We start from the raw sequence: 26470 nt of genomic DNA on the forward strand, positions 1-26470 counted from the left end.
TAGCTGGGAAAACATGTTAGGGTGTTTCCAGAAGAGGTTAGGATGGGAATTGGCAGACTGAGTGAAGACATCCACTCCATCCAATCTGTTGAGGGCCCCAGTAGAACAGAAGGGGGAGGAAGGGAGAATCCTCCCTTTGGGAGCTGGGACATCCATCTTCCTCGTTCTCAGGGCTTTGGATGCTGGGACTCACAGGGTGGCCCCTGGCTTCTCGGGCTTTGGACTCAGACTGAGTTACGGTGTGGCTTCTCCTGGTCTCCCGCTCGCAGACAGCAGATCGTGGGACTTGTTGGCCTCCAGAATCCGTGAGCCAGTTCCCGTAATGCAACCCCTCACACATCTACGTCTGTATCCTCTGGGTTCTGATTCTCTGGAGAACACTCGTGAAGAGGCGACACCCCTCCCGGCACCTTCCTCAGGAGCTGTTGCTGCAGGCTCACTCGGGAGGATGCTCGCCTCTCATCTTGGGGATGACTGACGGCTCCACAAAGGGAGGGAGGGAGGCCTCTTTCTAGAAACCAGGGCTGGCCTGCGTGGACTGTGACCAGAGGAGCGGCAGTGGCCCCTGGCAGGGTTTGTTAGTTGACACTGACCTACCCACCAAGTGCAGAGGCTCCACTCTCTCTCTGACTTGAGTTGGACTTCAGCAGAGAAGGCAGCTGATGGCAGCAGGAGCCACGCCGCGGAGCCCGCTGCTGTGGGCACATGTGACGGCATAATTGCTGAGCTCCGGGCCCTCTTTTGGACTGTAGAATATGTGATCACGGCCTACCTCGTCACCAAGCCCTGAACCTCCAGGGACCTCACTTGGCTGCCTCCATCTGTGTGGTCCTCAGTGTGCCACAGCCTCTCAAACTGTGTTTGTTTCTCGCCAGCCAGGCTGGGCCCGGGGGTGACCAGGAGGAACCCTAGAGGCAACTTCGAGCTGAAGACCGGAGTTCATTTTAAGATTCTCCCAGGTTCCTTGGGATTTTCAGTATTTGTTAACCTGAAACATACAGACCATCTCCCATGCAGGTCCTACAGCTCGCAGGCAGATGAAGAGCAGGCAAAGCCTCCTGGACCTCGGCATGGACTTCTGCTGGCTCCATCCCGGGCGCTGGCCTTCCGGCTGGGTGGGACACATGCACTCGGTCACAGCCCAGACTCTCTTTCTCCCGACATTTCCCTGCTTGCTTCTCTTTCCTGCTGCCTTGTGAAGAAGGCGCTTGCTTCCCCTTCACCCTCCGCCATGATTGTAAGTTTCCTGAGGCCTCCCAAGCCATGTGGGAATGTGAGTCAATTCAACCTCTTTCCTTTATAGGAAGGAAAGAGGTTTCCCTGTGAATGGGGGTGGCATGGCGTAGCAAGAGGAGGCTGCACTGGGAGCCTGGCCTCTGACAGCAAGCTCTGCTCTCTCCCCTTTCCTCACTGGCCGCTCTGAGGCTCCTTGTGGTGGCACAGCCTGTGCTCCTGTGAGCAAGGCCTTGTTTCCTGCTGACACCTGGGCATAGTACGGACCCCAAGGTCACTGCCACAGGGCGAGAGCCAAGGCCCCTTTCGCCGTTTATTGCTGGGCCCCTGCACCTCCTAGGAACGGGTCCGAGGGGAAGTGTCTTCCACTGAGTCTTGTCCAAGGGCAGTGATGTTGCTGGCAAGGGGACTGGGGTGAGGCCAACACTCCAGCAGAGCACCTGAGCCTAGTTCTCGAAGAATTCGTGTTCAGAAGCAAGTCCAAGGCAAGCTGTGCTCTCCCCAGCCCCAAGGGCTGCCGGCCTCACAGAAACAGAAGGGCAAATGCTGGGAGGAGCTGTTTAATCGTTCAGGGAGGCTGATAGCTGCTGGGACTCACTGGGCTCATGCGGGAAGGGATGGGGTCACAATTCATATTTACAGTGACCAAAGGGCATTTTCCTAAAGTACCCACAAATAGAAGTGTATATATATATATTTATATATATATTTATATATATATATAGAGTGCTTCATTAAATGTTCTGTCGAAGGAATGCAGAAACCTCCAGTCTCCTCCCCAGCAGCTCTGTTCCATCCAATCACAGAACCCTTAGAGCGCAACAGCCCGGAGCCGTGGCTTTGCCTGTGGCTGGAGGAGTTGGCAAAGCGTGGGGCCCACGGATGCCAGCACAGGCTCATCAACCTCCCCCAGACGGCGCCTTCGTCCCCTGCTCTCTCCCCTGGCCTCCTGTCTCGGATGACCACGCCTCCCAGAGCACAGGCCCCACTTCCCCTCTCTCCTGAAACGCCAGGCCAGGCGGAGGGTCCTGCAATCCTGCTACCTGCAGTCGGTCTGCCAGGGCTCAGGAGAGGGCGCTCTTGGTGTCCTAGGGAAGGGAGGCAGAGGGAGGGAGGGAGGCTTCCTGAAGCAGGGTGCTCCCACAGGGGCGGCGGGTCCGAAGGGTGCCTGGGCTCGGTCTCCATGGGCTGGTCGGCTTCCCTGAAGGGCAGTGCCATGGGGTTCCCAAGGTGGCGTGGAGGCCCATGCAGCTCCCACTGTGGAGGGCAGGTGCACCCTCCGTGGACCAGGCCACCCCCAGGCAGGGCCGCTCCCCCCGGTTATTTGTAGGGCCGCAGGAACCGAGACACTTTGGAGCGCAGCAGTTTGATGAAGGACCGTGGGAACATCTCCTTGGATTCCTGGGCTGTGTACTTGAAGTAGTTCTGGGGATGGGCCAGCACGTCGAAGAGGGCCTTGATCAGCTTCTTGTCCTGTAAGATAGAGTGGGTGGGAGGTGGGGGAGGCTTGGGGCCTGTAGGGTCTGTGGGGTGTTGCCAGGCTGGGGGAGGGGAGAGAGATGGGCTGGCTGGTGGGTTTCAGGACCCCACAGACCTTCTTTTGGTTTTAATAGTATAACTGGTTTTTATTTATTTATTTTTTTTGAGACAGTCTTGCCCTGTCACCCAGGCTGGAGTGCAGTGGCAGGATCTTGGGTCACTGCACCTCGCCTCCCGAGTTCAGGTGATTCTCCTGTCTCAGCCTCTCGAGTAGCTGGGATTATAGGCACGCACCACCACACCTGGCTAAGTTTTGTCTTTTCAGTAGAGACGCGGTTTCACCATGTTGGCCAGCTTGGTCTCAGACTCCTGACCTCAGGTGATCCACCCACCTCGGCCTCCCAAAGTGCTGGGATTACAGGCGTGAGCCACGGCACCTGGCCTGTAACTGGTTTTTAAATAGATCATTGGCATTAACTCTTGGGATTCCAATAAGATTTTATTAAAGGCCAGGTGTGGTGGCTCACACCTGTAATCCTAGCACTTTGGGAGGCTGAGGCGGGCAGATCACCTGAGGTCAGGAGTTTGAGACCAGCCTGATCAACATGGGGAAACCCCATCTCTACTAAAAATACAAAATTAGCTGGGTGTGGTGGTGCATGCCTGTAATCCCAGCAACTCGGGAGGCTGAGGCATGAGAACTGCTTGAAACCGGGAGGCGGAGGTTGCAGTGAGCCGAGAGCGTGCCACTGCACTCCATGCTGGATGACAGAGCGAGACACTGTCTCAAAAAAAAAAAAAAAAAGATTTTATTAACAAAGGGTTCCGCTGCAAAATGACACAACACAACCAACATCTGCAAACAGACAACACCCAGCCAAGAGCACAGGCTTTGCAGCTGGCAGATCCCAAATCATCACTTCAGGCCTGCTCGCTGGTCCCTGGACCTCGGGAACATCGCTTTGCTGCTCTGAATTTCATTTTTCCCTGCACAGAGAGGTCATGATGCCTCTTCCCGGGGCTGCGAGGAAAATGACCCGCACTGGCGTGAGCAGGGGACCTCTCCTCAGCGGTGCTCAGTACAGGTTTGCTGCAGGGATCTAGGCAGCAAACAGGGCTGTCCTCCGGAGCAGTCTCTGGAGGGCAGACGCAGTCCCCGCCCTCTCTGAGCCCCAGTGTCTCGTCTCTCTAGTTGGGCACTGGCTGCCACCCTGGGCAGAAACTATGGAGCAGAGGTGAGGCCTGGCGGAGGTCTGGTTCCTGACAGAGTCCCCAGAGCCTGGCCCAGGGAAGGTGCTCAGCAAATGGCGACCACCACCTGCTGGGGCGTGAGAGCTCCTCGCCCTGTTGACTGTGACTGCATCTGCTGTATCTGGGGTGGACCTGTCCTGGCACACACTCATCTCTGCGTACACACCCACCACACCCCACACCACACACCCACTCACCACTCACCCACCATGCCCCATACCACACACCCACTCACCACTCACCCACCATGCCCCATACCACACACCCACTCACCACTCACCCCCACACCCCATACCATACACCCACTCGCCACTCACCCCCACACACACCACACACCCACTCACCACACCCCATACCACACACCCACTCACCACACAGCCCCACACTCACCACACCCCCCCACACACACCACTCACCACACCCCCACACACACCACTCACCCACCCACCACACACCCCCACACACACCACTCACCACACCCCCACACACACCACACACCCACTCACCACACACCCCTACACACACCACTCACCACGCACTCCTACACACACCACACACCCACTCACCACACACCCCTACACACACCACTCACCACACACCCCCACACACACCACTCACCCACTCACCACACAACCCTACACACGCCACTCACCACGCACTCCCACACACACCACACACCCCTACACACGCCACTCACCACACACTCCCACACACACCACACACCCACTCACCACACACCCCTACACACACCACACACCCACTCACCACACACACCCCTATACACACACCACACACCCACTCACCACACACTCACCCCACCTCTATTCACCACACCCCCACCCCCGCTCACCACACACACCCCCATACACACCACACACTCCCATCTCTATTCACCACACACACCCCCATACAACCACACACACACCACACCCCCTCACCACACACCCTATATACATACCACACACCCACTCACTACACATCTTCCCCACACCTCTATTCACCCCACACCCCCCCACACACACCCTCACCTCCACTGACCACACACACCCCCACACACACCACACACCCACCACACCCCCACCCACCACACACACCGCTTCCATTCACCACACCCCCCACACACACCACACACCCACCACACCTCCACTCACTACACCCCCCACACACCCACTCAACACACACCCCTACACACCCAGCACACACACCCCTACATACACACTATACACACCCACTCACACACCCCACAGTCAAACCCACACACCCCTACACACACCACAGTCACCACACACACTGAACACCTCCAAACTCACCACACATGCCTCCACAAACACACCACACAGCACACTCCCCCCCCCCCCCCCACACACACACGTGCCCTGAACCCACACCCTGGAGACAGATGCTCCTGCCCTCCTCTGTGCTGTGGGGGCAGGGACTAAATATTCACAGAACAAACCTAAAGGGAGTGCTGGTGGGTGCCAGGAAGGAGGGGCACGCGGGACCTAAGGGGCTGCAAAGGGTGTGCCCAGGTCAGGGGGTCCGGGCAGGCCACCCAGAGTACGACAGGATGTCCCAGCTGAGGGCGGAAGGATGGGGGGAAAGAGGTGGGGGAAAGAAGAATGGGCTGAGAGGCTCTGGTGTGTGTGAGGAGCTGGGAGCCGCTGTGGAGGAGGACGGCCCTCCGGCTGAGGTTTGTGTCCCCAGAGCAGTGTCAGGACGCTTCCAGTTTGGGAGCGATGCTCCCAGGGCGGAGCTGGGGGGACAGGGATTGGGGGGAGAGAGGCCAGGACGCATCCCTGGTTTCTGCCCAAGCAGCTTGAGGAGGAAATCAGGAGCCGAGGGCGGCAGCTCGTGACTGGCAGACTATGGGGAGACTCAAGTGAATCTTCCCGAACTCTGCAAACCATTCTTTTCTCAGAATAGGTGACAGCGGGAGCGTTCCAGCCCTGCCCTTGTCCTCCACACCCCGGGGCTCCTGGGCTGACAGTGCTGCTGCCCAGGGCTGAGCTGGGTGAGTCCTGGGTCCCCGGGCCTCTGGCCAGTACCCACCATGTGACACACCAGGCGGCCCTGCCTCTCCAGGCTGGAAGCAGGAAGAGGAGGGAGCATAGTCCCAGCGGCAGGGGGGCTCCAAGTGACAATGGCACTGGGTAGATCCCACTGATTCTGAGACATCCCCCAGAATACCCTCATTCTACAGATGAGGAGAGTGAGGCTGTGAGCTGGTGAGGAACGTGCCTGAGGCCACATCACCAGGTCCTGGTCCCCACGTCCTCACCAAACAGCTTCCCTCAGGCCTCCTGGTCTGGAGGGACAGATGTGCAGGACCCAGTCCCCACCATTAGGGCTCTGGGACCCCCAAGCCTCCTGCTCCTCTCCCATCACCACCCACCCTCCCTTGCTCCTCCAGGGGCCAGGGCTGGGGCAGGGGCGGTCCTGGCTCATCACAGGCCCCATCCCATGGTTACGTGGATTCCCTTCCAATAAACTCACTCACTTTCAAAATTTCCTGGTGGTTCTCCGAGGCGTACAGGCGCCCATCGCGCACGATGTCCTCTATGAGTTGCTGGTAGTCCTCTGGACAGCGGGTCAGCAGGGGCAGAGGAAGGCGAGGGGCTTGAGACCCACGTGCTCCCCTTTCACCTCCAGCCTCTGCCCTCCCTCCCGTGCTCCAGCCACGGGCTCTGGGTTATGGCTGGCCACAGCTCTGCCTCTGTGCCTTTGAACCTGGGGCTCCCTCCACCTGTATTGTCCTCCTCGGGGTTTCGCTAAGAACCCCCTATTTAGCCCTCAAAACCCTGCTTGGGCAGCATCTCAGCTGAAGCCTGCAGATGCCACTAACCACTGTCTTGCCTGTACCACCCGGTACCACCCTCAGCCTGTCTGGCTCTGGCCCCTGACAGTGTTCGTTCTGCTTCCAGGTCTGTACCTGCCAGGTCACAGCTCCCTGAGGGCGGGGATGTGCGACTCATCTCTGTGTCTCCAGGGCCCCGCCTGAGCCGTGCACAGTGGGCCGTGAAGACAGTGGGTCTTACCATCGTAGGTGACATAGGGCACTTGGAAGCCTTTGCCGCTGTTGCCTTCATTGGATTTGAACTGGATCCAGAGCTTGCGGGAGCGGGAGGTGAAGGCGATGGGCCTCTCGTAGGTCTGGCAGGTCTCATAGGTGGTGATGGATGCGGGAGAGGCTGTGGGTGAAGCATCATTGCTGAGCTGCCACAGGTAGGCAGCTCCTCCTGCCCTAGGCCACTCGCCTCCCATCCAGTTCGCCACCCAGCACCTGCACCGAACGCCTGGTCCCCCAAACACAACAGCTTAGTCTTTGTGCTTGTTCCCTCTCCCTCTGAGGCCCTTCCCTACCCTCAACCCTGGTTCTTACTTGTCCTTCTGAGACCCATCTCTGTCCCCTCTTCCAGGAAGCCTCCCTGACTCTCCTCCCATCCCCTCCCAAGATCTTGCTCTGCTCTGGTGAACCCCTTATCACAGGCCCCTCTGTCAGTGGGTCTCCATCTCCCTCCAGCTAACTGCTCCTCGGTGACAGGGCTCAGGCCTGCACTTGGTGCAAGGCCAGGGCGGGAGTGGAAGCTGGGGGAGGACGTGGGAGATGAACTGGCACTGACTGCTGGGACCAGAGGCACAAACTTGGGAAGTCCCTTCTCCCGAGAGCAAATACACCAGCAAGGCCCACTGAGCCTTGATCTCCCGAGGAGGAAATCAGGAGCCGAGTGCGGCAGCATGGGTACAGCATGTGACCGGCAGGTGAATCTTCCCAAACTCTGCAAACCATCCTTTTCTCAGACGTGGTGACAGTGGGAGCACCCCAGCCCTGCCCAGCCTCTCCCTGCTTAAGGGCTCCTCGGCAAGGCCTCACGGCTCCCTGAGGGCTTTCCCGAGGAGCCCCTCATGGGGGACAGGCTGGGCTTCACTTGAGCTCAGCCTTGTGGTGGTGGACAGAAGGAGGGGATGCTGGGGGCAGGGGAGCGGGTGAGGGGAACGGGCGGGGAATGTGGTCCCGGGCCGGTCCCTTGCCCATCCACACACTGCGGCTTTTGGCTGCTCAGCTGCGTCAGCCTTGCTGACATCTGTCTACTCCTGACATCTGTCTACTCCTGACATCTGTCTACTCCTGACATCTGTCTACTCCTGACATCTGTCTACTCATTAGCTATGCTGAGCAACTCCTGCCCAGGATAATGCAACTCTGGCAGAGCAGCCCCGGAGCAGACCTCAGGCCCCTCCCCACCCCCTCCTCTGGCCGGTCTCTGTGGTCACTGGGTACCCAGAGATGTTCTCTGGCCAGCGTCTGTGGGTGTCTGGGTTCCTGCTCTTCCTTCCCTAACACTCAGACATGGAGCTCGCTCACATGGGCACCCATAGCCCGACAGCAGCGAGGTCCCCTGGACAGGTGCACTGCAGGTATATGGCTGGTGCTCGGGTGGCTCAGGGGCCTCCCAGGCATTCCTGCTGCTGTGGCCAGCTGGGCACACAGCGGTCACACCCACTGCTGAGTCCAGTCCTCTCTCATGCCATTCCATCCTTCACTCCCTGAAGTCTCAAGAGGAGCCCTGACGGGGGCGGATGAGCCAGGAGTCCAGGGCTCACAGAGGGGTGGGGAGGGCTCTCTGAGCTGGTATCTTGTGTGGTGCATGGGACGGCCGTGTGGTCCCCCAAACCTCAGCAGGCGGGAGGAGACCCGTGGAGCTGGAGCCTAAGGTCTCGCCCTGAGCGGTGCGGCAGAAAGTGGTGGGAAGGGGCCCTGCGGCTGGTCCCGCCACTGGGATGAGGGCCTGGCTCGCGGCCGGAGTTGAGACCAGGCCTGACCATGTCCCAGCATCCACTCTCGGAATACCCTAAGCTCTCCAGATCTTTCCACAGAACTCTGTAAAGCAAGCTCTTAGACCCAAGTGGGTTTCAACCCTGCCTCCCAGATGGACTCTGAGGGGCTGGTCCTCTGAGCCCCAGGGCCCTCCTCTCTGCCCTGTGAAGGCAGCGATCACGCCTGGCAGAACCGCAGCGAGACAGGGGTGCACACGCAGCTGAGGCTGCCTCTGGTCCCCTCGGCCCCCAACGTACCGCTCTTCCTCATGACCAGAACATCGCCGCACTCATCCTCGATGGGCAGGAAGATCTCAGGGACCACGATGAGGATCCTGCGCTTTGGGGGAGGCGCGATGTGCCAGACGCATTCAGCGTTGGCTGGGTAGTCGCCAGGGTAGTTGGGGGACTCGATGTAGCCGGTGTAGTCACCAAGCTCGCCGCCGCAGTGCTGGTCTGTGGGCACAGTGGCCCGAGGGCCTCATCAGGCTCTGCTGGGCAGGGGCCCTGGCCGGCCAGGCCTCTAACTACCTGGGAGGCCTAGGGCAGGGCTGGAAGGTGCTCTTGTCCCCCCCCCACACTAGCCCTCGGACCCTGAGCCCATTCTCCTTGGGGACCCTGCCTGGGCTGCCCCCAGAGCAGGAGGGCAGGTCCCCTGTTCAGGCCTGTGGTTCCCTGAGGCCCAGCCTGGGGGGCTGCTTCTTACTGGGCTGCCATGCCTGCAGGCCCACCCTATTTCTCTGTGGCTGGGCCTTGTCAGGGGCACTGAGAGGGCCTGGAGCCCTGCCCTCTCTAGCGGCCCTGTCAGTGCCCCTGTAGGCTGTCAGCTCCCCCAGCAGACCCAGAAACTAGAGCAGGGCCTGGCCCAGGGCAGAAGCTCGGGCTGTGTTGGGTGAGCAGTAGGAACTGATGAACGATGGGCACCATTGTGGGCTCCGTAGAGTGGGCCAAGCCAGGGCTGCCCCTTTGGTGCCACAGGCCTCCAGATGGATGCAATGCACCCGAGAGCAGACAGGACAGAGCAGGAGGAGTCCAGTGTCCTCGTGGAGCTCGTGTGAGATCAGGTCTCTCCCGCCCCCACAACCTGCCCAGCCCCTCCTGTGTTCCCAGCTTCCCGCGGCAGAGCAGCAGCACCCACTTTTGCAGTGTGTGACGTTGGTGGAGCCATCGAAGTCTGTGCTGGTGTTGCCCGGACAGGTGATGCAGTGGTTCTGGCCAAACTCGGGCTGGTAGGTGCCGACGGGGCAGCGGATGCAGCGGTGGGTGGTGGTGTTGTAGTGGTGGCCGGGGGAGCAGTGCACTGCCGGGGGACACAAGGCAGTGTGGTGGGCGTGGAGGGGTGCAGGGAAAGGGCAGCACTGGGGAGCTGTCCCCAGGACCTCTCATGCCCTCGAGGTCTGTTTTGGCACAGAGTTCAAGGCTCTTCCCCACCGCCCCATGACCTCCCACCACCCTCACTCCGCCATGGCTAGGAAGAGCCCTTGGCGTGGGGGTCACATGGCAGATTGATGTGATGTTGGCTCCAGCAAAACAGGGACCACACAGGCCACCTTGATGGGAGCCATTTTCAGGGAGAGTGGGGGCGATGATGTGGCCGGAGGCGTGCAGGGGAGACAGGGAGGAGGGGAAGTAGAGCCAGCGAGGCCAAACCCTCTTTCTACAAGGTTGCTGGGGCAGGAGACACAGGCGGCCAGAGTCTGAGGGGTGGCGGGGCGGGGGCCTAGAGATGGGCAATTCTTTTTTCTTTTTTTTTTTTTGAGATGGAGCTTGCTCCGTCACCCAGGCTGGAGTGCAATGGCGCCATCTTGGCTTACTGCAACCTCCGCCTCCTGGGTTCAAGCGATCCTCCCCTCCCAGTCTCCCGAGTAGCTGGGATTACAGGTGCACATCACCACACCCGGCTAATTATTTTTGTATTTTTTTTAAGTAGAGACAGGGTTTTGCCATGTTAGCTGGGCTGGCCTCAAACTTCTGACCTCAGGTGATCCACCCACTTTGGCCTCCCAAAGTGCTGGGATTATAGGTGTGAGCCACCGCACCTGGCTTCAATTCTTTTTTTAAATGGGCAAATTCAGAACAGTTTGTATGTGCAGGGGAGTATCTGGTGATGTGGCTGGCTCCAGGGGGCTGAGAGCCAGGCCACCTGGACAGACGGACAGACACTGAGAGGGAGCACGGTGGGGAAGCAGGGTCAGCAGCTGAGAATGGGGAGGATTTGGGGGAGTTGGTGAGTGAGGGAAGACGGGATGTAGACCTGGGTGGGACCAGATGCCCTGAACAGATAGCAGTTGAGGTGATGCCCTGATCCCACTCCTGCCCCCACACTCCTGCCCCCTCCTCACCCTCCCAACCTCCCTTCTAGATGCTGCTCAAGGCCTCCTGTCCCCAGAGCCCTCCCCAGTGCTCCGAGGAGCTGCTGTTCCCCCTGGAGCTCAGAAAGCTCTCAGCTATAAGGTGTCCCTGTCCTAATGCGGGGCACAGTGGGTCACCCACGCCCACGCCTGACAGCTCCAGGCTCCTCCTCTGAGCTGGGAGGTTCGCCACGTGGAGGAGATGAGAGGGGTTCGGGGAAGCCTCTCGGAGCAGTGCAGCCCTGCCTCTCGGGGTGGGCGGGCGTGGTGGGGAGGGCATGCTCACCTTTAGCCTCGCAGTCCTGGAAGGAGGTGGTGCCTTCGTGTTTGGTGAGCAAACCCCCTCCACAGGGGAAGCAGCCGGTGCGCCCGGGCTCAGGCTGGTACGTGCCCACGGGGCAGGCCTGGCAGGGCTTGAAGCCATCGGCTGAGAAGAAGCCTGGAGAACACTGGCCTGGAAGTCAGAGGTCATGGCTCAGGCGGGCAGGAGGGCACCGCAGGGCCGAGGCTGTGGATGGTCTCAGGCCCTGCTCTTGGCCCTTGCCCGGCCCTGGAAAAGGTACTGGGCACCCGAGGCCTGGGGTGGGGACGGGGTGGGGAAAACGCAGCAGCCGGGGTGCAGGAGGCTGGGCCCTGGTCCGGATGATGCCAGCGGTTCATGTGCGGCCTTGGTCAAGCCTGGCTCTCCTTCTCCCACCAGCAAGAAGGCCTGGGGGTTGAAGAGCAAGAGGCCTTGCTGCTGAGCTGGGAAGGGGACCCACAGGTGGAGGGGCAGGTCACGTGTCTCAGAGGGGCTGTCCCCGGGAGGCAGGCTGCACCGGGGTCTTCGCAGAAGGAGCACCTGCTCAGCTTCAGGGTAACGCTGCCTGGTCTACCAGCAGGGCCAGGCCAGAGCAGAGGGAGGCGGGTCTGGGGAGGGTTTCTGAGGTACTCAAGGGCACCCCTGGGACAAAGGGAGGGGACCACAGGAAAGCCAATTTCAGCTCCGAGTAAAGAATGTTCTTGCGTTCCAGCAGACTCAGGATGCAGAGAGTATTCTGGCATTGAGTGAGGGGCGGGTTTAGCATCCTCTCAGCCCAGACCCTGGGATTCTCAGCTTCTACCCAAACACGGACTCTCCTACCAGTGGCCACTCCCCCAGGGGTGGAGACCACACTCCTGGAGCGGGCAGTGGGCCAGAGAGCAGCCGGCAGCCTGGACGGACTCAGGGCTGGGCTCTGAGCCCTTCCGTCACCGGGAGAAAGCTGGAGGTCTCCAGTATCCTGGGACCCCACTCCCCCACCCTCACAGGCACTGTGCTTCTCAGGGTGCTGAGAACCTTCCCCGCGGATTCTCTTGGGTGAAACTCACAGTGGCCTGAGAAGAAAGGCTCATGGGGAGACTTAGCTAGCTTCACAGATGGAGTTAAGTGGGGAGAGGGAGGTAAATGGAAAAGCTCTTTGCAAACCTAACTGCATTTGGTAAATTGAAAAAGGGCTTTCTAAACCGTCTGTGGGGCACATAATAAAGTTCTTTGTGTGGAGCAAAGTTCTTGCTCAAGTATAAGATACTCTCTGCAAAGTGTTCCAGTCGTAATGGAATGTTCCGTAAAATGTAAGCTGTCTGGTCCACCATAAGGCACTTATGTACCTCCCTTAGAAACCGTAAGTTGCACACTGTGAAGTCCTTTCCAAAGGACACAATGCAATTCTGAGAGCACACCGAGTGCAGTGCAGTGCTCAGCACTGTAGTGCAGGCTGGGACTGCTGACGCTTTGGGATCTGTCATGCACTTTGTAAGTGATGACTGCACAGACATCGTGAAGGGTTTTGGAAAGGACAAGGGACTTTAGAAAATACCACACTCTCTGGCCACACCAGGCACCTGGGCCTTCGACAGGAGGGCCTCATCAGAGACAGGAGGAGCCCCCGCCCGCCCCCCACCCCCACCTCTCCTTCTAGGCCCGCACTTGCCTCCACATTCCGACACGTTGCGGGCACCAGCCAGACCAAGCCCGTCGCTGCTGGGGCACGGTGTGCAACTGAGCTGGCCTTCCATGTCCTGGTATGTTCCTGGCATACATGGCACACACTGGCCGAGCTCACCACCGAAGTGGGTGCCAGGCCCACAGGCAACTGCAGAGGCAAAGCGGAGAGGCTGCTGGAGGCAGAGGTGGGGAGGCCGGGGTGTCTCCTGTGTGCTCAAGCCCAGGCTCTCCTGATAGACACAGTCCTTGTCCCCTGGGGCCCCAAGGACACAGAGGGGCCCCTGACCTATCCCAGAAGAGCCTGGGGCAAGACCCAGGAGGCAGCCATCTGTGAGGGCCATGAAGCCTGGCCCCTCTGGCTGCTGCACCTCAGAGTCCTCTGTGGACCCCTCCATCTCCACCCGCTTATAAAAGCCTGTGGTCCCCACCTCCCCCATACGTCTGTCCTCTGTCTGCTCCACACCCTGCCCTCCAGCTTTAGCAAACTGCCTCCTGGATTTCGCCACTTGGATATGCTACAGTCATTTCACCCCGAAGCTCCCCTGTCCTTCCTGAGTGGAGGAGTTAGGGGCAGTGGGGAGGGACTGGGGCTCAAATAGGCAAGGGCAGGAGGGCCTGGCAGGGGAGGTGGGAGGGGCGTAGTGAGGAGCTGATGGGCTGAAGACAGCGCAGTCTGGTTGGCTACACTGAACAAATATGTCGACTGATGAGTAAGTAAGGAAACTGAGTAAATCAGTAAATTCAGGAGAAAGGGAGCCGAGTTTCTCAGTGCTGGAGAAGATGCTTACAAATGCGGAAATGGGGAGTGAAGGTTAGAAAGGACCCTGAGGTGTGGAACGGGAGGCACTGGCATGAATTCATGGTTTTAGAACCCCCCCACCCATAGATTCCCATGCCTGTGTGTGCACGCGTATACACATCTATGCTTTCCAGTTCTGTCCGATGAGAGGGCCCAGAGGCAGTGGTACTCCAGGAGCAATGAATATCCCAGATTTTGGTTTCTACCCATCATCCTCCTCTCAAAGGAACCAGGGGTCCTTGGGGATTTGGGTGATGCCAGGGGATGGAGAATGTCAGTTGGATCTGAAGGGGAGGCTCGCAGCGTGTGTGTGGCAGGTCAGACAGACCCAAGAGCCAGCTTGGTGGGGCACCCCTGGCTACCCTGGGGACACAGTGAGCGCCGAACTAAATAACATCAGGAATGGATCACAATGCAATGAGTAAGGGGAATCTGAGTCTACAGGGATACAGACCCAGAGGTAAACGGCCATGCCCACCCACTTTCCTACAGGAGAATGTGACTAGTGAGCGTGGAACATGGAACAAATGGTAGAGGTGGCTGACATGGCGGGAGCTGTGCAGAAGTTTGATGAGGAGAAGAATATTGGTCCAAACTCAGAAAACACTCATCAATCACAGAGGGAAAATGGCGAGTGAAAGTGAAGCCAGTGGCGGGCTGGGGGTATGCAGTGGTGGGCTAGGGGTATCCTGTGGCGGGCAGGGGGTATCCTGTTGTGGGCTGGGGGTATCCTGTGCCTGCTGATGGGGCACCCAGGATTAGGCCTCGAAGCTGAGGTTCCTGCTGGACCCTGGGCCCTGAGTCAGGTCCCCAGGAAAAACCAGAGGGAGCTCTGAGCGTTAGCCTAGAGGAGGTGAGTTTGGGACAAGGGCAGGAGAGGCAGGGAAAGGGGAGAAGCGGCTCCAGACTGAAGGAGCCTGAAGACACAGTGGAGGGTGACATGTCTTTCTGGATGGGAGCTGGGACCAGAAAAACAAAAGGGACATTGTTGGAAGGATTGCTGGAGCTGAATGGGGTGGGTGTGTGGGTTGGATGGTGAAGACTACACACTCACACACATGCATACACGTGTGGGAGACGGGGCAGATGTGGTCAAATGTGCACAACTGGGGAATTTGGATGAAGAAAATATGGAAGTTTTTTGTTCTGCTTGACAATGTTTCTGAAACTTTGAAATAATTTCAAAATAAGTTATTTATTTTTATTTTGGGATGGAGTCTCGCTCTGTCACCCAGGCTGGAGTGCAGTGGTGTGATCTCAGCTCACTGCAACCTCTGCCTCCCAGGCTCAAGTGACTCTCCTGTCTCAGCCTCCCCAGTAGCTAGGATTGCAGGTGCTTGCCACCACACTCAGCTAATTTTTGTATCTTTAGTAGAGACGGGGTTTCACCATGTTGGCCAGGCTGGTCTCAAACTCCTGAACTTAGGTGATCCACCTGTCTTGGCCTCCCAAAGTGCTGGGATTACAGGCGTGAGCTATCGTGCCCGGCCCAAAATAAGTTATTGCAAGTAGAAGAGGCTGGGCGCAGTGGCTCACGCCCATAATCCCAGCACTTTGGGAGGCCGAGGTGGGCAGATCACTAGGTCAGGAGTTTGACACCAGCCTGGCCAACATAGTGAAACCCTGCCTCTACTAAAAATACAAAAATTAGCCGGACACGGTGGTGCGCACCTGTAGTCCTAGCTACTTGGGAGGGTGAGGCAGGAGAATAGGTTGAACCTGGGAGGCAGAGTTGCGGTGAGCTGAGATTACACCATTGCACTGCAGCCTGGCTACAGAGCGAGACTCTGTCTCAAAAACAAAAACAAAAAAAGAAAGTAGAAGAATGACATCACCAAGCTCCCTTTGTCCCCCCTTGTCAGTACGGCTGTCCCCCTCCACTGTCTGAGCCAGAGTCCCAGCTTCCCCAACCTGGCCCTTCCCCCGCCAGGTGTCATCTCTTTACCAACAGCTTCCCCGCCCTCTCCAGGTGTCACCTCTTTATCAACAGCTTCCCCCCACCCACCCCCCGCCAGGTGTCATCTCTTTACCAACAGCTTCCCCCCCACCCCCGCTGCCAGGTGTCACCTCTTCTCTAACAGCTTCCCCCCACCCCGCCAGGTGTCATCTCTTTACCAACAGCTTCCCCCAACCCCCCCCCACCCCGCCAGGTGTCACCTCTTCTCCAACAGCTTTCCCCCTCCCCCGCCCGGTATCATTTCTTCTCCACCGGCTTCCCAGTTTACACCCCTGGCCAACCCTATTGTTTGAGGCTTCGGACTTGTGGCTGCAACTGCCCATCCAACATCTCCATGTGGAAGACTTGTGAGCGTCTCAAACTGAACATGTCCAGCCTGCGCACCCCATCCCCCCAGCCCACTCTTCCTCAAGTTTCCCTCCCCCCAGCCCACTCTTCCTCAAATCCTTGGGGATTTGGCCGGCGTCAGGAAGCGATACCACCTCTGCCCAATTGGCCAAACCCTTGGAGTCGTCCTTGAAGTCTGTCTCTCCCTAGGAGCCCCTCCATCTCATGCTCCTCCCTGTCCTTGCTCCGCCCCCTCTACTCAGCCTTCCCATAACAGAGCGCGCGTACCCGCGTCCTTGCTCCGCCCCCGCTACTCAGCCTTCCCATAACAGAGCGCGCGTGCCTGCGTCCTTGCTCCGCCCCCGCTACTCAGCCTTCCCCTAACAGAGCGCGCGTGCCCGCATCCTTGCTCCGCCCCCGCTACTCAGCCTTCCCATAATAGAGCGCGCGTGCCTGCGTCCTTGCTCCGCCCCCGCTACTCGGCCTTCCCGTAAAAGCGCGCGTGAGCCTGCGTCCTTGCTCTAAGCATTCCTATGGCTCCCCATCCAACTCAACAGTGGTGTCTGCCAGGCCCCATCACCTCTGGCCTCACTGTACCTGTGGGCATGTTCACTGGCCCACTGTCCATCTTCTGCACGGGCATGTGAGCTCCACTAGAACTAGGACCGTCTCGTGTGCTGGTTCTGCCTGTCCTGCGTCCAGGCTCTCCCCTCCAGCCCACACCAGCCCGCTGGGGGCCGGCCTCACCTGCTTCCCTGCAGCACGACGCTGCCCTCCTGGGCGGCCCTAGGCCTCACGACATCCCTGCTCTGTCCCCCGACCCTGACTCAGGCTCCCCAACTCCTGGAGCCCTGAGGTCTCAGCTCACGTGACTTCTCCTCCTCCAGGAAGCTTCCCTGAACCACATCCCAGACTAGAGAGGGCCTGTTCTGGTTCCCGTGCCCCCTCGCGCCCCTCGACTGTGGCCTTGCTGTCCTGTCCACTCCTTGTCCCTCCTCAGGCTGTGATCACATGCCCGAGGCCCAGCACAGAGGAGTGCTCTTCAGATGACAGCGATGACCATGAGGGCTGCAGTCCTTCTCCCCGGCAGGCCTCTGCATCTCTCTGTCCCCTCCCCAGGTGTCTGTCTCACCTGCGTGCCCACCACTGTTTACCCTGGCTCATGTGCAAGGAAGGACAGAGTCAGCATCTGAGTGGCCATGGGCAAGGACTCACCGCATTTGCTGTCCTGTAGCACCTGGCCTGCGCCACATGCCCCCTGCCCCTCCAGGGCCTTGGCTGGCCTCTGGGCTACCTCGTACTCAGTGCCTGAGACCTGGACATAGAACTGCTGCCGGCCGATGGACTTGCGCAGGGTCTTGATGGCGGCCTGCAGGCTCTGTTCTGCTCGCTTCCGCAAGCAGTCCGCTTCACATGTGTCTGCAGGGGCAGGAGAGACAGAACATGAATCGCTGGCAACCTTGCTAGCCGCTGCCTTCTTAGCTGAGGGCTCCCCCGTGCCAGGCCCTGCACTGGGCTCGGACCTCCTCAGCACATTCTCACGACAGTCCTGGGGCAAGGGGCCACTGTCATGCCCATCTGACAGATGAGGAGGCTGCGGACCTGGGAGGCAGGGCCTACCCACGGCCACGCAGCAGATCTGAGTGCAATCCAGGCCGCTGCCACTGCACCACATCACCCCCCAGGGTACGACTCACGGGGCAAGAACGCCTTTCTGTCACTCAAAGACTCTTGGGGACTGCCACTGTCCCCAGGATAGTGTCCAGCTCTCTGGCCTTGAATACAAGGCCCTTCAAGGTCCAGCCCCGTCTGGCCTTGCCAGCCACATCCCCTCCACTCTGACACTCCCTGTGGATTCCAATGTCTAGCCACCTGGCCCTACTTACTGCTTCCTGGACACCTCCTCCTCTCTCTGACCTCTGTGCCTTTGCCTATTCTATTCTCTCTGCCTGAATGCCATTCCTTGCCACCTCTTCCACCCAGTGAGCTTTGATTCTAAGCTCTCATTCAAATGGCACCTCTTCTGGGAAAGCTTCCTGATATGGTTTCAATATTTGTCTCTTCCAAACCTCATGTTGAAATCTGATCCCTAATGCTGGGGGTGGGGCCTGGTGGGAGGTGTCTGGGTCATAGGGTAGGTCCCTCATGAATGGCCTGGTGTGGTAGTCAGTTCTTGCTGGCTCTACTAGTCCCCACGAGATGTGACTGGTGAAGACATAGGCACCCCCTCCCCTCTCTCTTGCTCCTTTCCTCTTGCTGTGTGATGCCAGCTGCTCTTTACCTTCCTCCGTGAGCAGAAGCAGCCTAAGGCCTCGCCAGGCAGATGCTGCTGCCGTGTTCTCGGACAGCCTGCAGAGCCGAGAGCCAATAAGCTCTTTTCCTGATAAATTATGCAGCCTCAGGTGTTCCTTTTAGCAACACAAATAGACTAAGACATTTCCTTTTTTTTTTTTGAGATAGAGTCTCACTCTGTCGCCAGGCTGGAGCACAGTGGTGCGATCTCAGCTCACTGCAACCTCTGCCTCCCGGGTTTAAGCGATTCTCCTGCCTCAGCCTCCTGAGTAGCTGGGATTACAGGTGCCCGCCACCACACCTGGCTAATTTTTGTATTTTTAGTAGAGACAGGGTTTCACCATGTTGGCCAGGCTGGTCTTGAACTCCTGAACTCAAGTGATCCACCCACCTTGGCCTCCCAGACTGCTGGGATTACAGGCGTGAGCCAGTGTGCCCAGCCAGACTAAGACATTTCCTAAGCCCTCCAGTGGGGGGGAGACCTCAGTTCTATGCATTGTTTGTTCTTGTGCCCCCACCACCGAGAGTCTCACCTGGCAATGGGTGGTTTGCACGTGCGTCTGCCTCTCTGGCTCAGAGTGTTACCTGGGTGGGGACTTTTCTTTCCACAGCGCCCAAGCCCACAGCCAGACCCATACCACACTTATCTGCTGACAGATCCCATCTCTTCAACATCAACGACTCACAGGTTGACACTCACATATAGCCAAAAGCAAAGTGCTGCTGTGACACCCGAGCCAGCATTAGAACCCCCTTCTGGAACCAGGAAAGACAATCCTTGGCTCAGCCATTCTAGGGGGGCTGCACCTATTTGTCCTCCCGGGTCCCAGCAGGAGTGGGAGGGGCAGATAAGGGTCATGTGACTTTTGAGGTCACCTCGGCCCTTCTGTCTCATTGCCCTGGGCTGCCTCTTCTATCCTGGGCTGCAGGCGTTGACACCTGCCAGCTCCCTTTGCTTGTGGGCTTGTCTCTGTCTCCAGAAGCTGGGCTCCCATCCCAGCCACAGCTGTGCTCTGGTGGGAGCCTAGCTTCATGCCTGGCAGGCCCCCGGCAGCGCCACCAGTCTGTTGTCCTCCTTCAGGCCTGCAGAAGCCCCCAGGTGAACCCCTCACCTACCTGAGGTCTCTTCCATCTTTGTCTCGATCTCAAACTCTGCTGTGATGTGGGACACCTCCTTGGATGGGGACTTGCGGCCACGGCGCCTCTTCTTGGAGGAGTCACACTTGAGGGTCACGAAAGTCACATGGCAGTGGTCTGGACGAGGAAAGGACCACTGTGGCAAAGGCGGCATGGGGCAGGGAGCAAGGTCCTACCAAGCCCTGCACACAGAGTGCCATTGGCAAGGACTTCCTGGTCCGTGGTGCAGATGGAAAAACTCAGGCTAGAGAAGGCCAGGGCTGGCTCGGGGTCTCAGGAGGGGCTGGTGGCTGAGCCAGGTCTCATGCCCGGTCCATCACGCTGCTGCAGGTGGAGGCATCTCATACATATTCATGAATGAGGCTGTGCCCCCAGCTCTGGGCCTGCTGAGGGTTTGGCCAGTGCGGACTCGGCTCCGGGCAGAGCCTGCTGCGTGCTGAGAGCTCTGTTAGGTTTGAGAAGGAATCTTCACGGGGACAGAGCTGGTGCCTTCCTCCGGGGCCCCTCGTACCAAGCTTGCCCTCCGCTGTTTCCCCAGCCTGCAACGTCCTTGGAATCTCTCATTCAATAAACAGCTGCCAGGTGAGAGAGACCTCCACCCTCAGAAACCAGACTCGCTGGACCCTGGGGCCCCAGCTCCCAGGGATGAGGACTCTCCTACAGCCCCGTTGGTGTGGGTTAGGAGCAGGGCGTCCCACTCACCCAGCAGCGGCTGCCTGGCGGTCTCCTTTGCTCGTGTCTGGCTGTGGGGCCAGAGGTGGCACTTGGCATCTCGGATCTTGAAGCGGGCCTTCTGTTTGATGGGGGTGGTGGGGGCACCTGGGGAAAGCCAAAATTCCCCCAGGTGGTGGCCTCTCCTGCAGGCAAGGAGGTGGTGGGGGACGGGGGCTGCCAGGGGACAAATCCATCTGGAGCTGGGGGTGGGGCTTGATCTGAGTCCCTGTGCCCCGACAGCTCTCCTGGGGTGGGGGACTCTCTCCTGTCCCATTTCTCTCCCTGCAAGGCCTAAAACAGGTGAACACATGGATGGTGGGGTCAAGCTCAAGCCCAGGGGCCACCCGCCAGAGGTCTTCTGTGAAGGAGGAAAGGGATCCTCCTACCTCCTCCCCATCAGCAAGCCATGATTGTGCTTTAGGAAAGAGCGTAGAACAGAAGAGAGATAGGACAGCAAGGAAGGGAAGGGGCTTTGAAATCCTATAGATCCAGGACTGCCGGTTCCTTGCAAGAGCAAATCATAGCCCTTGGACTAAAGAATCCTACCACCACAGGTGCTTAGAATCAAATCACGTATGCATTAAATATATAGAAATGGGCAGGGTGCAGTGGCTCACACCTGTAATCCTAGCACTCTGGGAGGCCGAGGCAGGCGGATCACTTGAGGTCAGGAGTTCCAGACTAGCCTGACCAACATGGTGAAACCATGTCTCTACTAAAAATACAAAAATTATCCAGGTGTGGTGATGGGCACCTGTAATCCCAGCTACTCAGGAGGCTGAGGCAGGAGAATTGCTTGAACCTGGGAGGCGGAGGTTGCAGTGAGCCGAGATCACGCCACTGCACTCCAGCCTGGGTGACAGAGCGAGACTCCGTCTAAAAAATAATAATAATAAAAATAAAGAAACATACAGAAATGCACCTATGTATCAAATCCAGCATCCTGAATAAGAAAAGCTGCTGAAGACACAACCCTCAGCTCCTTAGCTGGCAGGAGCTAAGGCTGGCTGTGCCATGCTGACCAAGCCCAGCGGGTCACTCCCAAAGGGCTGGGACTGTGCTGCACCTCGGCACTTCTTGGCACGCATTGCACGGCCAGGCCAGCTCTGACTCGGGAGAACCTAATAGCCACAGCAGATGTGGCTTGCTCCACCCATACAGTCTGAGATCTGTGCACTCACAGCACGTTAGAGTCCCTGAACCACTCTGGCTGTGACCTTAGAGCCGGAAGGGCCCTCCCACGGTCCCCTGACCCTGGGCTAGAACTCGGCCTGCAGCCTGCTGGCTTCTAGGTCCTGGGCCTGGCTCATCGCCAGTACCCCAGGCCACACGGAGCAGGGCCGAGAGCAGGAAGGTCTTCCCTGGACGGTGCCCTTTCCTCCCCGGCCAGCATGTTGCTGGATGCAGTCAAGTCACCCAGTGGCATGCAGCATGGACAGGCCGGGGGGGTTACCTGAGCAGCTGGGCCCGAGGCCAGAGCTGGTGCCGTTGCGTTTCTGCAGCGCCTTGCCCTGCGGCCCTGGAACTCCGCAGCTCAGGACGTAGCTATTTTCCGAGTCTGCAGAGAAGCCGGTGGGTGAGGTGGGCCTGGTGCTCCTCCCTCCCACGGCCCTCAGATTCTTGGGGCCTCAGAGGGATTGTGGAGTGAGACGAAGATCAGGACAGATTCTTCTGCCAGTTTCTGCTACACAACCACAGGGAAGTGGCCAGGAGGAAGGAGCCCACTGGGTTTACTGAGAAGGACAGCGAGGCCCACAGAAAACCAGGCAGCTGCCTTAGGGTCACTGGGTTATCAGAGACCCTCATTCCTAGGTCAGGCTCTTTCCTGGAGGACAGCTGGGAGCAATGGTGGGACCCCAGGGAGGAAGACCCCCCTGCCACAGCATCCCGTCTCAGGGACGGCCCGGGTTACCTGGCACGAACAGTGTGTGAGCCGGGCAGGAAAGGAAGCAGCTCTCCACACCGCCTGCCTTGCTGCAGGACAGCTGGGCCCGGGGGGAGGTCTTGGCGCGAGAAAGACACTTGCCTGTCTCTGTGAAGGGAGATACGAGAGAGGGCTGAGAGAGGCCAGGGCGGAGGCTTCCTGGAGCCAGGAGGGTCCTGGGCATGGCCTAATGGGGACTCCCCCAACTCCCTTCTTCCATGGCTGGGCTGGCTTGGTGGGAAGGCGCCTGGAGATCGCAGGTCCCTTGGGCGTGTGGGGATGCTGGGCCCAGACAGCTGGCTTAGTCCCTCCTCCCCTTCAGGCTCTAATCCTGGCTGTGAGAAGGTTCCTGTCCCCGTCCCCAGATCAGAAACTCCCTGAGGGCAGGGCTGAGCTCTCCAGGGCAGGCGTCCATTCCTACTGGGGAAAGAAACGGCGGTAAATGAACACTGGCTTCCTCGGAGGGGCCGTGGGAGGGATCGCTCGGAAGCACCTCTTTGGGGCAGCCCCTGCTACAGCCATCAGGTGTCTGGAGAAACAGCCCTCCAGAATTTCTCACTTGCTTACTTATCTTTAGAGGATGAAAAAGTCCCCTGGACTCCTAGGAGAAGACGGACAGTTCTACAGCCATGGTAAATACCAGAACTGATTTTACAGATGGCTAATTGGTCGGTGACAACCGGCTTATGTGGCACGCCTCTGAAAGCCACCTCATGAGTGACAGCCTCGCACTCTGGTCAGTCACCAACGTGGAGTTACTCCAGTGTAACCAGGCTTCCAGGTTCAGTCAAGTCACCTCCCTTCTGTAACCCATACAGGCCATGCTTCTAGACTCCCATCAACCTAATCCCCACCTGCCTGGAATAAGCTTTGCCCCAAATCCCCAGGGAAGATCAGCAGTTTGCTTTGCTCCCTGAGCCTGCCTGACCAACACAGCTCCCCCTTACTTAAGCGACAGCTCAGCTTTCTGGTTTCAGATACTGAGCGGTGGCTGATCTCATCCTTTGGTAATTCTGGAGGTTCCTCCAAGCTTGTTTTAGAAACTCTTGCTTCCCAGTGTCCTTTGGGCGCCGTGGGCCACAGGTGTCCTTGGTCAACCCTCGGGGCCCACATTTTGTCTGTCCTGCTGATTGCTTTCTGGGAGGGCACGGTGTGACAACACTCTGAGCTCTCACTTGCTTTGCTGCTCTCTCGTGCTGACTGCTTTGTTAGCAAGTGGGCCTCTGGCTGGGGAGCAAGACCTTGTGTTCAGAGACACACATTTACCTGTGTGTTCTGCTGCTGGGCACTTTGCTTTTGCTTGACTATTAGATAAAGGTTTATCCCATGAGTTTTGTTGTGCTCTGACTTGTCTTGTGTCTGATGGATAGATAACAGGGTGCTCCTTGGGGACCAGATGGCGACACAGGCCCTGCATGCTTCCAACTCAATCCAAGCTGGCCCCCAGGATCAATGGTCAGAGGTCTATGATACTAGGGGCCAATTCCTGTAGGCAACTAGGCAGAGCTTTCCTTGGGTCCCTTCTAAAATCTTCCTGAGGGTGCTCCTGTTCTGCCAACACGTGAAAGGAGGCCCCTTTGTTTTCTCCATATTCTGGGGTCACAGCTGTCAGGTCACTGACTGCACGGCCCTTTCCAGCCTGTGTCTGGTTGGGGGAACCGGAACGTCATGCTAAGCACACACTTTTGACTGATGAAAGTGATGATCATGGGCTGGTTATGCCAAGGCTGCAACTTCCCTGGCTGAACTCCTGCAGCCTTATGAATTTAGACTATTATCCTAACTTGTGCTTGTCCTGGTAAATGGCAAACTGCCCCCTACTCACCACAAAACCTAAACAGCGACAACTACCACCACCAGCTTAGAATAACATTGGTCATTGTGGGAACTTCTGACACATCAAAACTAATACATTAATATATTTAAGAGGAGCTCTAAAATGTTAGGAGACAAAATTTCATCATTTAATAGCTTCTGCCACTGGTATACCTTGGCCTCAGTTTCCTCCCACTCAAACCTTCCAAAATCCACTTGCCACTCTCTCTGCCCAGCTCCATCTTCACCAGCCACTTATCGCATCCCCCCCCGCCCCCACTCCTGCCCCTCCATCTCCTACACAAGCAACTCCTCCCTTAGGGTTTATCCCAGGAAAGCCAGAAATCAGATCTCTAATGCTGGATGTAAAGCCAGGTCTATCTAGAGCTATGCTGAGTGCTAAAGGAAATTTTCCTAAACTCCAGGAGACAGACAAACATTTGCTTAAGAATTCAGGATATCACTGGATAGTTATTGTCCTGGATGATCAGATCTGTATCACAATAAGTTCACCTAAGTGTTAGGATCTTGGATGGAAGAAAAAGTTCAAAAGCAACAGATGGTAAAGAGCAGTAGAAGCGGCTGGGCTCGGTGGCTCACGCCTGCAATCCCAGCACTTTGGGAGGCTGAGGCGGGTGGATCGCAAGGTCAGGAGGTCGAGACCAGCCTGACCAACATGGTGAAACCTCGTCTCTATTAAAAATACAAAAATTAGGCCGGGCGCGGTGGCTCACGCCTGTAATCCCAGCACTTTGGGAGGCCGAGACGGGTGGATCACGAGGTCAGGAGATTGAGACCATCCTGGCTAACACGGTGAAACCCCGTCTCTACCAAAAAAAATACAAAAATTAGCCGGGCATGGTGGCGCGCGCCTGTAGTCCCAGCTACGCCGGAGGCTGAGGCAGGGGAATGGCGTGAACCCGGGAGGCGGAGCTTGCAGTGAGTCGAGATCGCACCACTGCACTCCAGCCTGGGCGACAGAGCAAAACTCCGTCTCAAAAAAAAAAAAAAAAAAAAAAAAAAAAAAAATTAGGTGATCTGGTGATCTGCCCACCTCAGCCTCTCAAAGTGCTGGGATTACAGGCGTGAGTCACCGTGCCCGGCCAAATGTTTCTTTCTGAGAAACTAAATGTGCCAGCCTCTTTCTTCTGCCACTCAGTTTCCTTGGCCTTTGGAGGCAGGTTTGCGTAAACCTGCTCACCACAGAGCAATGACCCCCTAACACCCTCAATGAACAACGCTTTCCTGCAAAGAATCTGAAGGTACCATATCCTTCCTATGCTTGTAAGACGGATATCCCCTCATGCTGCCTCCGCCACCCGTACAACCCCAAACAAGGTCTTTCCCAAAACTCAGCAGAAGAGCAGCAGTTGACTTTGTTCAGTGAGACTTTGCCTGAACAGCACAGCAAGTCCTTCCATAAGTACGTGATAAACTCAGCCTTTTGATTTCAGATATTAAATGATGGTTTGTATTCGTTAATGTGTTCATTGACAAATATTTACTCTGTGTCTGTGATTGTCAGGGTCTGTTCCAGGTGCTGGGGCTCTAGCAGTGAATGGGACAGGCCAAGAAGACCTGTTTAACTGTGTAAAGCTTACATTCTAGTGAGGAGAGAGAGATGGACAGACAGACAGACATAAACCAACACGAACCTGTAAAGTGCACATTACTTCTGGTGGCTGGGAGTGTGATGGGAGGGAAAGAAAGCTGGAAGCACAGGGGGCCCAGATGGGTGCAGAAGTGGCCGAGGCTGCGGCTCTGGGTGGGTGATGGGGCAGGCCTCACTCACAGACCCTCACAGCAAGGGAGGAGTGAGGAGTGCTGGCGTGGGGGGGCCCTCCAGGCCAAGAGAAGGGCACAGCCTCGGGCTGAGGGCTGGTGGAGGCCCTGCGAAGTCAGTGAGGCTGGCGTGAAGCGAGGGAGACAGCAGAGGGCAATCCTGTCAGCTGGCGGCAGCCTTTGGGCCATTCCGAGCACTGTGGCTTTGATTCAGAGTCAAAGGAGGAGTTACGGGGGATGGAAGGGGCAGAGGGTGGGGGTGGGGGTGGGGTTCTGAGCCCAGAGGGATGTTCTAACTTAAATTTAAAAGGCTCACTTAGGCTGCCCTGGGGATGTCAGAGCGTGGCGGGGCAAGGACCCGGCGTGGAGGTTCCAGGAGGGCAGGCTCACAGCCCCAGCACCCAGACAGGGTCCCATGTACAGGGAACCAGAGAACGCAGGGGCCCGTCCAGAACTCAGCCTAGGGGCACCCAGTGCTGCGAGCACGCCTGCAGAGGGTGCAGGGACCATGGGCTTTCCAGGAGGCACTGCTACATCCCCTGCAACTGTGCCCCACTGAGGCTGCTGCACCCCGAGTGACCCTCCTCCTCCCCCTCAGCCTCCTCAGCAAGACAAGGGGAAGCTGCCA

General features: G+C 57.8%; 1 protein-coding gene across 2 annotated transcripts in view; it reads right to left on the reverse strand.

The window, feature by feature from the left end:
• Positions 1–1780: 1780 nt before the first annotated feature.
• The window catches only part of SCUBE1 (signal peptide, CUB domain and EGF like domain containing 1), a 143011-nt gene continuing 118321 nt past the window's right edge, over positions 1781–26470 (reverse strand). For both annotated transcript variants that reach the window (XM_031005666.3, XM_055374812.2), the window contains 12 exons: positions 22234–22353; positions 21775–21879; positions 20310–20426; positions 19587–19724; positions 17394–17597; positions 13082–13243; positions 11416–11583; positions 9917–10078; positions 9037–9234; positions 6999–7151; positions 6461–6540; positions 1781–2706 (listed from right to left, as the gene is read on the reverse strand). In XM_031005666.3, the coding sequence (XP_030861526.1) occupies positions 2554–2706; positions 6461–6540; positions 6999–7151; positions 9037–9234; positions 9917–10078; positions 11416–11583; positions 13082–13243; positions 17394–17597; positions 19587–19724; positions 20310–20426; positions 21775–21879; positions 22234–22353 (1760 nt within the window). In that variant the 3' untranslated portion in view covers positions 1781–2553. The remainder of the gene's footprint in view (positions 2707–6460; positions 6541–6998; positions 7152–9036; positions 9235–9916; positions 10079–11415; positions 11584–13081; positions 13244–17393; positions 17598–19586; positions 19725–20309; positions 20427–21774; positions 21880–22233; positions 22354–26470) is intronic.

This window comes from Gorilla gorilla, chromosome 23 (genome assembly GCF_029281585.2).
Source record: "Gorilla gorilla gorilla isolate KB3781 chromosome 23, NHGRI_mGorGor1-v2.1_pri, whole genome shotgun sequence".
Taxonomy (NCBI): Eukaryota; Metazoa; Chordata; class Mammalia; order Primates; family Hominidae; genus Gorilla; species Gorilla gorilla.